Source organism: Lithobates pipiens, unplaced genomic scaffold (assembly GCF_037356315.1).
Source record: "Lithobates pipiens isolate NorthernLeopardFrog02 unplaced genomic scaffold, aLitPip1_a1.2 Scaffold_8, whole genome shotgun sequence".
NCBI classification, from domain to species: Eukaryota; Metazoa; Chordata; class Amphibia; order Anura; family Ranidae; genus Lithobates; species Lithobates pipiens.
Window position 1 is genome coordinate 678,159,308 of NW_027507903.1, and position 13,341 is coordinate 678,172,648.

The window sequence follows — 13,341 nt, forward strand, 5'->3', positions numbered from 1 at the left end:
TCTGCTCTGGAGCAAGGGGAAGAAGGAGCCTAGGCGGAGTAGATGACGAGCCCTGCTGCATTACACCACCCATCAAAGACTGACCTGGTACAGAGATGGTTAAAGGGGAATTGCTGAACTATTGAAACATCTGATCTCCCTTTAATAACATGTCCTTGACAGGTGTAGGAAGTACCGGGACAGGTTCTCCAGATGCCCGGGGCAAGATTACGGAAGTGCATCCGACCTCCCTGTTGCCAATGCATGGAGTAGAATGGGTGTATTGCCCTGAACCCATTCTCAAAACCCTTGCTCCAGCTGCCCATGGTTGGCCAATCATTTTCTTTCTAGACAGCTAGAAGGTAGTTGTGCATGTTTTTTGTATCAATTGTGGGCATATGGGGTGGGAATTGGACGTTTTGGATCACGGTGTGACAGCAGTAGCTGTAAAAGAAAACATGAAGCCGCAGCCAGCTGGTTGCTAACCACTGATCTGCAAGAAGAAGGATAACCCCCATGGGGGGGCTGGGATGCAGGGATGGGGTAATGGAGGATATTTTGCAATCTAGAGCAGTTCTACTTGGATATCGTTCTACTCCTACAGGAGCCGCTGGTACTTTTGGGCCTATTTCCCCCTTTTAGGGCACACACAGCCAGGCACACAGTATTTTCAGATTTCTTCATCTAGCCCAGAGATCTAAGGGTTTCCCTTTTTTTGTGGATAGGGATAGGGAGCCTGGGATACTCTGGAACTGAAGAAACTTGAACAGTCTGAGGACTACTACATGTTTGGCTGCTCTGTGCAATTCTTGAAAGCCTTGAACTACTTGTACGCTTCCTGGCAGTATTCCACCTCTGCTTGGCTGCACTGCACAACTTCTGGCTGCACTTCCCCAACAAAGTCCCACAGAATCTCCATCTGCCTTTTGACCTCTACTTCACTCACAGTCCCAAGTACCTCACTGTCATCCCTTGTAGCACTCAGCCACTCACTCCGCCACCACCACCAGGACCCTTGGTTGCCTTCTGCCGATATCTCATCAGGTTCTTCCTAGTGATGGAGATGTAAACTCATGCTGCCTCTTTGGACAACTCCGAGCTTTCTCCTGACGCTCTGGATTCTTGGGTTGCTTTACAAATTGCCCCCCCCAGCTAAGCCTACCTGGGACCTGCATGTCTTCATACGGGCTTTCTCCCCCACCTTCTGCCCAGGAGGACAAGGACCCTAAACAGAGGTCTCCTCCAGCAGGCTAAACCCAGGAACACTGCCCTACACCCACATATACCCACATACTGCAAACTACCCCTGCTGCACAAGACTATTCATGGACTCTTTCCTACCTTCTGTCTGGGCTACATCTCCCCCAAGGATTGGCTGAAGTCCCATAAATATTTAGGCGGCGGCCTCCGCCTTCCCTTCCACTATGTTGGAGAAATCGCTTGAAAATTGGGGAAAGTAGCAGAGCAGCAGCAGCCTGTAAAACCCCTGAGCAGCCCCTTAACCACTTGCTTACTGGGCACTTAAACCCCCCTCCTGCCCAGACCAATTTTCAGCTTTCAGCGCTGATGCACTTTGAATGACAATTGCGCGGTCATACAACACTGTACCCAAATGACATTTTTATCATTTTTTCCCACAAATAGAGCTTTCTTTTGGTGGTATTTAATTACAGCTGGGAGTTTTATTTTTTGCTAAACAAACAAAAAAAGATGCAAAAAAAAATAATAATAATTTTCTTAGTTTGTTATAAAATTTTGCAAACGGGTCATTTTTCTCCTTCATTGAAATGCGCTGATAGGCGGCACTGGTGGGCACTGATAGGCTGAACTGGTGGGCATTGATAGGCTGCACTGATCGGCACAGTTAAGGCGGCACTAATAGGCACAGATAAGGCAGTACTGATGGGCACAGATAAGGCAGCACTGATGGGCAAAGATGGGCACAGATAAGATGGCATGGATGGGTGGCACGGATGGATGGATGGCACTAAGGGGCACTGATGGGTACCACTGATAGATGGGACTGATAGGTGGCTCTGATAGGTGGCACTGCTGGGTACTGATGGGCACTGGTAGATGACACTGATGGGCACGGATATGTGGCACTGGGGTGCAGCACTGTTGTTGAGGCAGATTTTGGGCACTGATGGGTGGCACTGATGGGTGGCACTGATGGGGGGCACTTTTTTATTAGTTAGGGAGCAGGTGGGCACTGATAAGCTGGCCGTGATCGGGACTGATGTCCCGATCACGGCTGCTGGTGATTGGCTTACCGGCTCTGTTGTGTCACATGATCAGCTGTCATTGGCTGACAGCTGATCACGTGGTAAGGGGTCGGGATTGACCCCTTGCTCCGATCCGTGATCAGGCGAGTCTCATAGACTTGCTGATCACAGAGCGCGCCGCGTGCGCCCCTCAGGGCGCGCAGGCCCCTCGTGCACGGGACGACGTCAATAGACGTCGTCCCGGCAAAGCAGGTCCGCTCTGTAGCCGTCATTCGGCTATAATGCGGATCCCTAGTGGTTAATCAACCCCATTGCTCCACTGATTACAGTGAAGCTGAAATTAGATTGTGGGCTAGCGGTCTGCTATACCAGGCGGCTCATACATAAATATGTCAGGTGGCTGGTTCTGACGAGTAGAGATGAAACATTTCTGGAAATTTTAGGCCATGGGAATTTTTATTTTTTTGGAAAAATTGAAAATAAAATCAATGTGGGGCAGCTTTACAAATTAAAATTTGTTTTGTTACACTGGGAAGGTGAAATGTATATAAAAGTATTAGGCTTGAAAGAAATGCTTTTGCAGTAAATAGTTTTTTTATTTTATTTTTTTATGGAATAACGAGGACTGTATATGATGAGAACATTTCACCTATACATGAGAACAGATAACCCCCTCCTCCACCTTCCCCTCGTAATAATTTAAAGTCTCAGAAAATGTAGCCGCACTCTTGAGCGTCTGTGGCATAAGACTAAGTTCCAGGAAGACTTCACACAATATAAATCTGCCCTCCTAAAATACTATTCCTGCCTCCGCACTGCCAAACAGAGCTACTTTATCACACTCATTAACGCCTTCTCATCCAGTCCACGTCAACTCTTCTCTACCTTCAACGCTCTACTCTGTCCTCCACCCCCTAACTCACTCACTACCCAGAAGATCGGCACTTCAAAAAAAAAAATGTAGCAGCCATAACCCTTTGTAGGGCGGCCTTAATTGACTGGGCTTACCGGTTACCTCCGCTTGGCTTGTCCTTCCACGTCTAGGGGTACCCAGGGTTGATACCCAACAACTGGAAAGCTGACACAAATGAAGTCCTTTTGAAAGGTTTTATTTTGCAGTGATGACATCCAATAACACAGTCTCTCATGGGAACAGAGGGCACGGGGTGAAGCACTCGGGCACCTTGAACTGCAGGTCTAACAAAGTCTCTAATTCCACCCAGAGAGTAGCCACTCGCAGCTGGGTACTTCAAGGCTGAACAGACCTCTAGCCAGAGATCATGGCAGTCAGCACGTTGACTCAAAACTTGAAACAATCCTCTGATGGTGTACAAATTGTAACTAAGGGCAAACAGGAACCTTTTTCTTCAGTACCTGGAACGTTCTCTGTCTCCTTAATAGTACTGGAAAAAGCGTGGATTCGTCAGTGTTCTTCCCAACTCAGTAACCAGGCACTTCTCAGGATGCTACTTGTCCGCTCTCCTCCGAAGAGTCCTCCCCCAGTCACTTCCACGAGCGGTGGTGCCCCTCCAAGCCGAGAACACACCCAGGCACCTTGAATCCTCCCTCAGTTACTGCGCCTTGGACCAGCCGGTTCCGAGACTCGGGAACAGACAGATCCCTACCCCAGACCAGATGGGTCTATTGGGGCATCTGACATGTTGCGGGATGTCGAACACCCCGTGACCTCTCGCGGGGCTACCCCGGTCCTGCAACAAGAACAGACCACATGGGCCTCACAAACTCTTCCCCAAACACGTGACCCACACATCTTAAGTACCCCTTCCCAGACTCCTTAGCGGGGCCCAGCACTCCCACTGATTGGCTCCGAGAAGTTTGATACTCAAAACGTCCAACTAGGCCAGGTTCAGGCCTGTCATGTGCACCTCAGGCCGCGTACACACGCGCGGACTGTTCGCCCAACCTTGTCCGCTGAACAGTGTTTGGGCGGACAGTCCGCTCGTGTGTGGGGCTTCAGCGGACAGTTTCAGCGGACAGTTGGCCGAACAAGGTCTTACGGAAATTCCGAAAAACTGTCCGCTGAAACAAGGTTTCAGCGGACTGTTCGCTCGTGTGTAGGCTTGTTCGGCCAACTAAGTCTCGCGCATGCTCAGAAAGGATTTCCACGTCGGAAGGTTGCATTGCAGTGTATAGGACGTCGTATTTTTCGTCCCGTCGTACGTGCCGTTCACGTCATCGCGCACGGTTTCAGCAAACTGTTCGTCCGTCGTGTGTGGCCATGTCCGTCCATGCTAAGTTTGAGCGGACTGTTCGCTCAAACTGTTGGACGGACAAAGTTGGGCCAACAGTCCGCGCGTGTGTACGCGGCCTCACTGTACACATGACCAGGCAGAACTTCTAACATAGCCCAGCCAGACTGATGTCAAGGCCAACCTACATAATTAACCCTCAGAACCCCTATTGTTCTGAGGCAAAAACTAAAGTTTCATCTGCATGACACTTTGTCCAAAATGTCATCCGCTACATAAGATTGATGCAATTTATGAGGAGATCTCCCCCACGCAAAACCCATGTCCACCAATAACAATCGTTACTTCCCTCATTCAACCCTGCTAGTATTAATGAGGTTGCTAAACTTTTATCTAACATTCATCTAACCACCTGCCCCCTGGATTCTGCTCCCTCGCAAATGCCATGCTCACCCTCTAACTCGATTCTACACTCTCTCTCTTTTCAACCTCTCCCTTGCTTATGACATCTTCTCAAGCTCTCTAAAACACACCCTAGTCACCCCCATACTTTAAAAAAAAAAAAAAAAAAAACTCACTGGACCCCACCAATCTTAACAACGTCCCATCTCCTTACTCGCCTTCAATTCCAAACTTCTTGAAAGACTGGTCTACAACCGACTGAGCAACCATCTGACCATGTACAAACTTCCTAATCTCCTTCAGTACGGATTTTGCCCTCAACACTCCATGGAAATTGCTTTCCTCCTTTTAAACTCTCAAATGACCTACTAATGGCTAAAACCAGCAGACACTATTCTGTACTACTTCTCCTCCTCAATAAACTCCACTCCTTTTGCTCTCCGTGACTGTACTCTTTACTGGTTCTCATCCTACCTATCCCCCCCACTCCATAAGTGTCACAACTCCTACTTCCTCCTCTCCTCTTGCTTTCTCCATTGGGGTCCCCCAAGGTTCTGTTCTTGGACCTCTCCTTTTTTCAGTCTACACCACCTCCCTGGGTCAATTGATTGCTTCCCATGGTTTTCAATATCATCTTTATGCTGATGACACCCATATCTATTTCTCCACCCCCCGGCTCTCCATCTGTCTCCTCACGCATCACCAACTTACTAGCAGACATATCAGCCTAGATGTCACATCACTTCCTCAAACTCAACCAATCCAAAACTGAACTCATGATATTTCCTCCCTCAGGTGCCGCTTCCCCTTATTTCTCTGTCAATATCAATGGCTCAACTATCAACTTGTCCCCCCACGCCAAGGTCCTAGGTGTAATCCTGGACTCTGAACTATCCTTTCGGGCCCACATCCTATCTCCAAAATGTGCTGCCTCAACCTCCACAACATCTCCAAGATACGCCTCTTCCTAACCAATGTCACCACTTCTAATCCACTCCCTGGTCAGCTCTCGCCTCGATTACTGCAACTTCCTCCTCATTGGCTTACCTCTAAATAGACTATCCCCTCTTCAGTCCATCATGAATGCTGCTGCCAGGCTCATCCACCTCACAAACCGCTCAGCGTCTTCTATACCCCTCTGCCAATCACTTCATTGGCTGCCACTCAGCCAACAAATTAAATTCAAGATACTAACTATAACCTACAAAGCCATCTACAACCTGGCCCCCAGCTACATCACTAACCTGGTCTCAAAATACCAACCTAATCGTTCTTTTCGCTCCTCCCAAGACCTCCTGCTCTCAAACTCCCTTGTTACCTCCTCCTATGCTCGCCTTCAGGACTTCTCCAGAGCCTCTCCTATCCTCTGGAATGCTCTACCCTAATCTGTCCGATTTTCTCCTACTTTATCCACTTTCAGACGATCCCTGAAAGCGAATTTCTTTAGAAAAGCCTATCTGGCCCCCACCTAACAACTGTACATTCATTTTCTCCATCAGCACATCCTCCACAGTTATTATCTCTTGACTTTCCCTCTTAGATTGTAAGCTCTAAGGAGCAGGTCCCTCTGATTCCTACTGTATTAAAGTGTATTGTATTTGTACTGTCTACCCTCAAATTGTAAAGCCCTGCATAAACTGTTGGCACGATATAATTCCTGTATAATAATAATGGTGATATGCAATTGTAGTTCCTGACGATGCTGATCCAGAAGCACATATTGCTCTATGAAGAGCTGGATGATGAATGTTCTCCTGATGTTCAGGTGTCCTTGTCTCTATAAATGAAGGAATTGCCTCCTATTTTTCACTCTGGTCCTCCATCATTTCTTTCCATAGAGTATCTGTTAATGTCTTTAGGGCGCCTCTGGCAAGCCAGGATATGTTTTGTCCTCTTTGTAGCATGTGGAAAAGAAAATGTCTGCTCACAATATTTTCCAATTAAAGGTTTGCTCTTAGTAGAAGTTGTGGGAATGTTTTACTGAGTGGGAGAAAATTTAAAAAAACAATTTACCGAGCAGACTATAGGGAAACATTATGCTGTAATGGTGGAGAACATTGGAGAAGAACGGGGAAAGCTTGTTTGGCTGTGGATCACAGGATTGCAGTCTATTTTGTACTCCTGTGACCTGTTTTTAGCTGACAACAGGCTGAAGCCCGCGGTCGGCTGACAATAGAGAGCCGGTCCAGGCACGAGCAAGATCGTGACCATATGGTTGAAATTTTCCCCCCATGCCTGGACCGGGCACCTGGCTCAGCCTCCTCAGTGAGCCGCTGAGAGCCTGACGGCAGAGCAGAGAACCGGTGACTGTCAGTCTTCTTGGGGAGCTCCAAGAGATCTGCGGTGTTTGATCACTCGATTCTCAGTGTTGCAGCATCCAGCTAGGTAAGTAGGAAATCCCCAATTCCCACACTTACCTTTTTTATAGCAAACATTTAAAGGGTTATAAATAAACTAATTTGTCAGCCAAATTGACTCTTTTTTTTTTTTTTTTTTTTTTAAAGAAAATTTTATTGAAGTTTATTCAAATACAAGAGAATAAATGTAAGTACAGACAAATATCTTCCAAATGTAAACAACGGGAGATCGTTAGAGAAAAAAAACAACAAAAACCGTTTCAACACAGCCATATTTATCACAAACTGGTATTTTTGTGTAGTCCGGACCAAGTGTAAATGTAATTTCTTAGAGATAAGACTCGGTTAAAGGAACTGTATTAAGGAAGGTTAGGAGATGTTGCTAACTTAGCAATACAATGCTGAGTCAAGGAGTTTGCATTCAGTTACGCTCTCAAACAAATACAAGATACCCCCTGATCCATGCGTAAAATTTTTTTGGGGGAATAAGTTATCTGCAGCTTTCGGAAAAATAATAGTATGATTCCGCCAAGATTGGTGTGGGCCGAGTCTTAAATTACTGTATGTTCCATCGTGAACTCTTGGATCCTATGGAAGGCAATGGCTGGGGAGAAAAATGGATGGGTGGTGTACAGGGATCATATGATCGGAAGAGTGGGGTCGAAAGAAAAGAAGCAGGGAGGGTGGGTGAGGATAGCTAGGGGGATAGAGAGAGTGGGGGGGGGGGGGGGGAGAAGGACACATAAGGAAAAGGAATGAGAGGGAGGTGAGTTTGCCTCCCGGGGTCGTATTAAGTGGTAATTAGTGTTGGGAGGGGGGAGCTGTATGTTCTACTATCATAGGTAAGGCAGAGTGTCTTTCGTGTCTTCTATACAATCAGGGCTCAAGATTGCAAATTGACTATCTTGGCTGTTAATTAAGGCCTGAGAGGACAGAAACTGTCATCCACTGTATTCCAACAATCACCAAACTGTAGGAGGTACAAGATGGAGCCGACAAGCAAACTGAACTGGAGCCTTTTCTCTGCAGTGCCCCCTAGAGGAAGTAATTCATATTTCTCTTGCTTGAGAACTGTATTGAGAAGTATTGCTCCCTGGTCTGAGAAGGACCAGGGAGCCACGTTTAACCACTAACAGGCTCCTTGTGGGTGGCACAGGAGGGCAGACAGCCCCTCCAGTCTGGGTCTCTCCCCACCAGGGCAAGGATCCCGCTGTCTAGGTCCCAGACTTTTTATGCAAACCTCATCCCCCTGCTGGTCACTTCACCACACCTATGTCCTAGAACTACCCAAAGAATTGTGGAGTGCGGGAAGGAGCAATTAAACCCGCAGCCTGTGAAATCCAGAACAGATAAAAGCAATCAACCTGCTCCTCTACAGAGGAGACAAAAAACAAATATACCTAACCCTATAAGCAACCGAACTAGGAGGGTGCTACAATCTTTTAGGAACACCAACTTTTCACATGCCCAACAATGAGGGCTGCTGTTAGAACTTATGGGGCCCCAAGCAGCCAACCTGACAGGGCCCCCACCCAAATAAACTGTTTACTATGGTTCAGTTATGAATGAACACGATGAGTGATTGGTACCGATCACTCATTGCCTTTATTAAGGAAAAGAAGGGGCTGGTAAATATGACATATTTACCAGACCCTTTCCCCTCTCACCATCCTGAATTGTGCTTGCAGCTGCCGGTGGGAAGCAGAGGAGGGAAGGTAGCAGAACTGCAAGGGGTGGGGCCTGGGCAGCAAGGCGGGGGGGGTGAATGGTGTCGCAGGGGAGCAATTGCTGGAACCAGTCCCCTGTATGGCTCTGCAGCTTCTAAAAGCCGGTGGATGGGAGAGGAGAAGAAACCAGCTTTCAGCTGCTGCAGAGAGCCATACAGGGGATCTGTTCCAGTAATTGCTCCCCTGGTGCGCCAATCGCCCTCCCTGCCCATATCTGATTCACCCTGCTGCCCTGGCCCCCTTTCTGGCCTAGGCCCCATACAGAAGTGCCAGTGGTACCCCCTTATTCATGGCTTTGCCAACAGTCAATGTGACTCCATGGCAAACTTTGTGCAGTACGCTTTTTAACCTACAGAAACATGTCCCTCATGAAAGGACTAGTCGTTGGTGTTCCCCAAGCCATATGTTCTAAACATGGTAGGTTTTCCCAGAGCCTGCTGGGTCCTCCTGAGATGTACATATTCTCTTTGCACTGAATACACAGTACTGTCTGTAGATCTTTGAGAAAGACCATGACCCACATATATAATATTTGTGTTTTTTTCTTCTCCAGGTCAGATCCATCCTCTGCCATCTCCGAATGCCTTCCTTCTCCTCTCCGGTGGATTGTGCTCTGGACTTCTTGATGTTTCCCCAACTGATTTAGGATCACGGACCCCCTTCATTTCGTACTCCATCTCCTATACGCTCCTAGTCCCCATCCTTCGTCTACCATCCCCTGATGCCCTGTCACAGCCCTGTCCATGTCACTACCTCCTTCCCATATCTCTCTGGGAGTCTCCACACCCAGAACTCAGCTCTGACAACCCACACCTCACCCCAGACAATGTATCTCAATGGTTTCTTCCTTCTCTCCTTTCTGCGGTGTCCAGCCTCCGTGGTTCCTCCCTTCCCCTGACCCTAGAGAGGGCTGATGTGTGGGGTAACACTGCCTCCATCCTGCTGTCTACATCTAGTGGCCTCCTCATTCGCTTTGACATTGTCCCCGTAGTGGAAGTTCAGGGTTGGCCCCCAGGAGCTCAATATCTAGATGACTGGTTAGGGAAAGATGGAGTTCCACCTCAGGTGTTTCATCTTTTCCCATGGGGAGCTGAGGGACAGTGGAGGGTGGGCTTCCCAGGGGTCGAGCTTTACATGAGACGATACTTACACCCAACGCTGTCCAGGGTGCTAAGAGCCTCCATGGCTGTGTTGGGACCCATACTCCAACAGCACGGAGGCCCAGGTCCATATGTATTATGGATCACCCTCATACATGCCTGTGAGAGGCTACCACACGGATACCTGTGCCAAGGGCAGAATGCGGCCTCCTGTTTTCTTGGGCTTCTTGAGGAACTTTCCCTGTCCTTCCTTCGAGGATCATGCCCCAACCCATTCTTACCAGGATGTGATCTGCTACTGGGCTCTGCCCAGGGCCACTACCTTGCCCGAAAGGTGTCCGAGGTAAGAACGCAGCCAGTATACTACCTCTGGGAAGTGGTGAGGGAGGCCAAGGAGGTGGTGAGGGAGGCCAAGGAAGTGGTGAAAGGGGAGAAGGTGGAGGAGGATATCGAGGAGAAGGAGGAAAGAGGGTCCAGCTGTTACCCCAGCTAGGGTAATGATTCCCTCGTGTAGCATTATATTAATTTCTAATTGCTGCTAGGAAAGTGCAGTTCTGACCAACCATACCTCTGCTGAGATTATGAGATCCGCTCCAATTTTACTACACCCCCTCCCAAGTGAGCAGTGACTTGCTTAAATTAATAATATGACTGGGTGCATCATGATGGGTAAGACTCAAAGCCCTAATTGGGTTTTGGTTTTGAAACTCAAAAGTATGAAGTACACATGTGCATAGTTCTAGACACACTTCAGTGCTCTGCAAGATCATAAGTAGTCTCGGAAATGCTCTGCAAGACCATGAAGCTGCTCAGCAATACTCTGGGAGACCATAAGGAATCTCTGGATTGCTCTGCAAGATCATGAGACAGCTCAGTATTGCTCAATTTGCTCTGCAAGACCATAAGGAGTTTCAGCATTGCTCTGCAAGACCATGAGACAGATCAGAAATGTTCTGCAAGACCATAAGGAGTTTCAGCATTGCTCTGCAAGACCATGAGACAGATCAGAAATGTTCTGCAAGACCATAAGGAGTTTCAGCATTGCTCTGCAAGACCATGAGACGGCTCAGCAATGCTCTGCAAGACCGTAAGGAGTCTTTGTTTTGCTCTGCAAGACCTTGAGGCAGATCAGCAATGCTGTGCAAGGCCATAAGGAGTTTCATCATTGTTCTGCAAGACCATGAGGCCGATCAACAATGCTCTGCAAGACCATAGAGTTTCAGCATTGCTCTGCAAGACCATGAGGTTGCTCAGCAATGCTTCATAGAGAAAAGTTTACTCTGGCAATGTCCTTTAAAGCTTGGGGGATGGCGGCATTGACGTTCTCCAAAGGTCAAGGCATTGGCAATGCTTTGCAGAGAACGGGAGTACCGTAACAGCTTGCACTGTGGGCAACGCGGAGATGCTCTGCAGACCACTTTTAATAACATTGCAGTGAATATAAAATCTTTCTCCCTTAACCCTTCATCCTCCACTTCTTGAAGAATGTCTTTGCCTCTCTTTCCCATAGGAACATCATTAACCCCTCGCCCTCTACATCCCGCAGAGCTCTCTTCAGTCATTAACCCTTCACCCTCCGCTTTCCTGCAGAGCACACTTCAGTCATTAACCCTTCACCCTCCGATTTCCTGCAGAGCACACTTCAGTCATTAACCCTTCACCCTCTGATTTCCTGCAGAGCACACTTCAGTCATTAACCCTTCACCCTCCGATTTCCTGCAGAGCACACTTCAGTCATTAACCCTTCACCCTCCGATTCCTGCAGAGCATTTTTCCCTGTGTCTGTTTTTTCGTTAACCGTGATGACATCACAAGCTGCGATCTGTTAAAGATGTGTTGCAGGGCAGCGATGCATCGCACATGATGGATTCGCCTCACGTCCCGTACAGGGTGTCCCTCCCTTTTAATTCTGATCAATTTTCTGATTAGCTCAGTGGCTGGCGGCGGTGTGCATGTATATATTACATATCCGTACCCTGTTGGCAGCACACCGAGGGCGACGTCACCCCCCAACCGTATATATATATATCTGAAGGCATCTCTCCATAGAGACAAGATTCTCTTCCATATGTCCGGGGCGGAGAATTCTATTTTATCTTTACAGAGTTTACATTGTCGCTGTACATATTTCAGCAGTGGAAATATAAGGGAGTGGAGATAATTCTTTGTGTAGTATGGAAAGGCCTGATTATTCCAGTTCTCTGTATGTAGGGCTCTATAGGGGGAGAAGATATATTTTTATAGAATTTTTTTTCCAGATTGAATCATCTCCAGATGTAGAAATAGATCCCTGCAAATAAATATCCGTTATCTCCATAAACGGCGCCTGAATCCAAAGAAGTATAACGATCTATCTTTATCTACCTCCGTATTTTACTCGCAATTTCCCCCTTTTCCTGTTCTCGATCTCCCCCCCCCCCCCGATCTCCCCCCAGATCTCCCCCCAGATCTCCCCCCAGATCTCCCCTCGATCCCCCAACTCAACCCTCATTTGCTCTCCAAGGATCTCAAATTTTCATTGTATAATGGAATGACGGATAACAAATTGTAACAAAACCTATAATAAATATAATTTATAAATACATTTGATTCAGCTTTGTTACTTCTACATGTAGCCCCCTTGACCTAAACAATGGTTAGTGTGTCAATTTAGTGATGGGCCAAACATCCCCCCCCCCCCTTCCCCCCCCTTCCACTCCGGTTCGTTTCACATCAGAACTCCCGAAAAGTTCATGCATCGGTCCGTGACGTCACAAGTGGGGGCGGTGCTGCCAGGTGACGTCACCCCCCATTGCCTATTTTTAAGGACTGTCAGACGGAGGAGCAGGCAGTCAGCAGTTAGCCTTTTGTTGTGAGCAGAGCGTTTATAAAAAAAAAAATGAATAAAATAATTTAAAAAAATAATAATAATTTTTGAGTCCGGCGGTGCAGCTGGCGTTGTTATTAAGCACTTTCCTACTGGGCCTATGCTGGTACTCCTCTCCTACTCCTCTCCTACATGTCAATTTCATCATATTATTCTTTATTTATTTTTTTTGCTAGAAAATGACTCAAAACCACAAACATTATATATGTTGTTGGTTTTTTTTATTTTTTATTTTTTTTTTTTATATTTTTTTTTTTTTTAGCAGACACCCTAGGGAATAAAATGACGGTCGTCGCAACTTTTTATGTCACAACGGTATTTGCGCAACGGTTTTTCCAAACGTGTTCTTCTTTTTTTTGGGAAAAATAAAACAGTTTAGTTAATTTAATAAAATAACAAAACGGTAACAACAATAAATAATAACAAATAATAATAGCAAATAATAGTAATAACAAAAGATGAAAGAGGATGTTAC

At 47.0% G+C, this 13,341-nt stretch overlaps 1 protein-coding gene across 1 annotated transcript in view; it reads left to right on the plus strand.

Annotated features, from left to right (window-relative positions):
• Positions 1–12,582, plus strand: part of LOC143962022 (nucleotidyltransferase MB21D2-like) — a 31,973-nt gene extending 19,391 nt beyond the window's left edge. The window contains exon 4 of the mRNA XM_077471363.1: positions 9,454–12,582. Within this exon, the coding sequence (XP_077327489.1) occupies positions 9,454–10,493 (1,040 nt within the window). The 3' untranslated portion in view covers positions 10,494–12,582. The remainder of the gene's footprint in view (positions 1–9,453) is intronic.
• Positions 12,583–13,341: the final 759 nt, after the last annotated feature.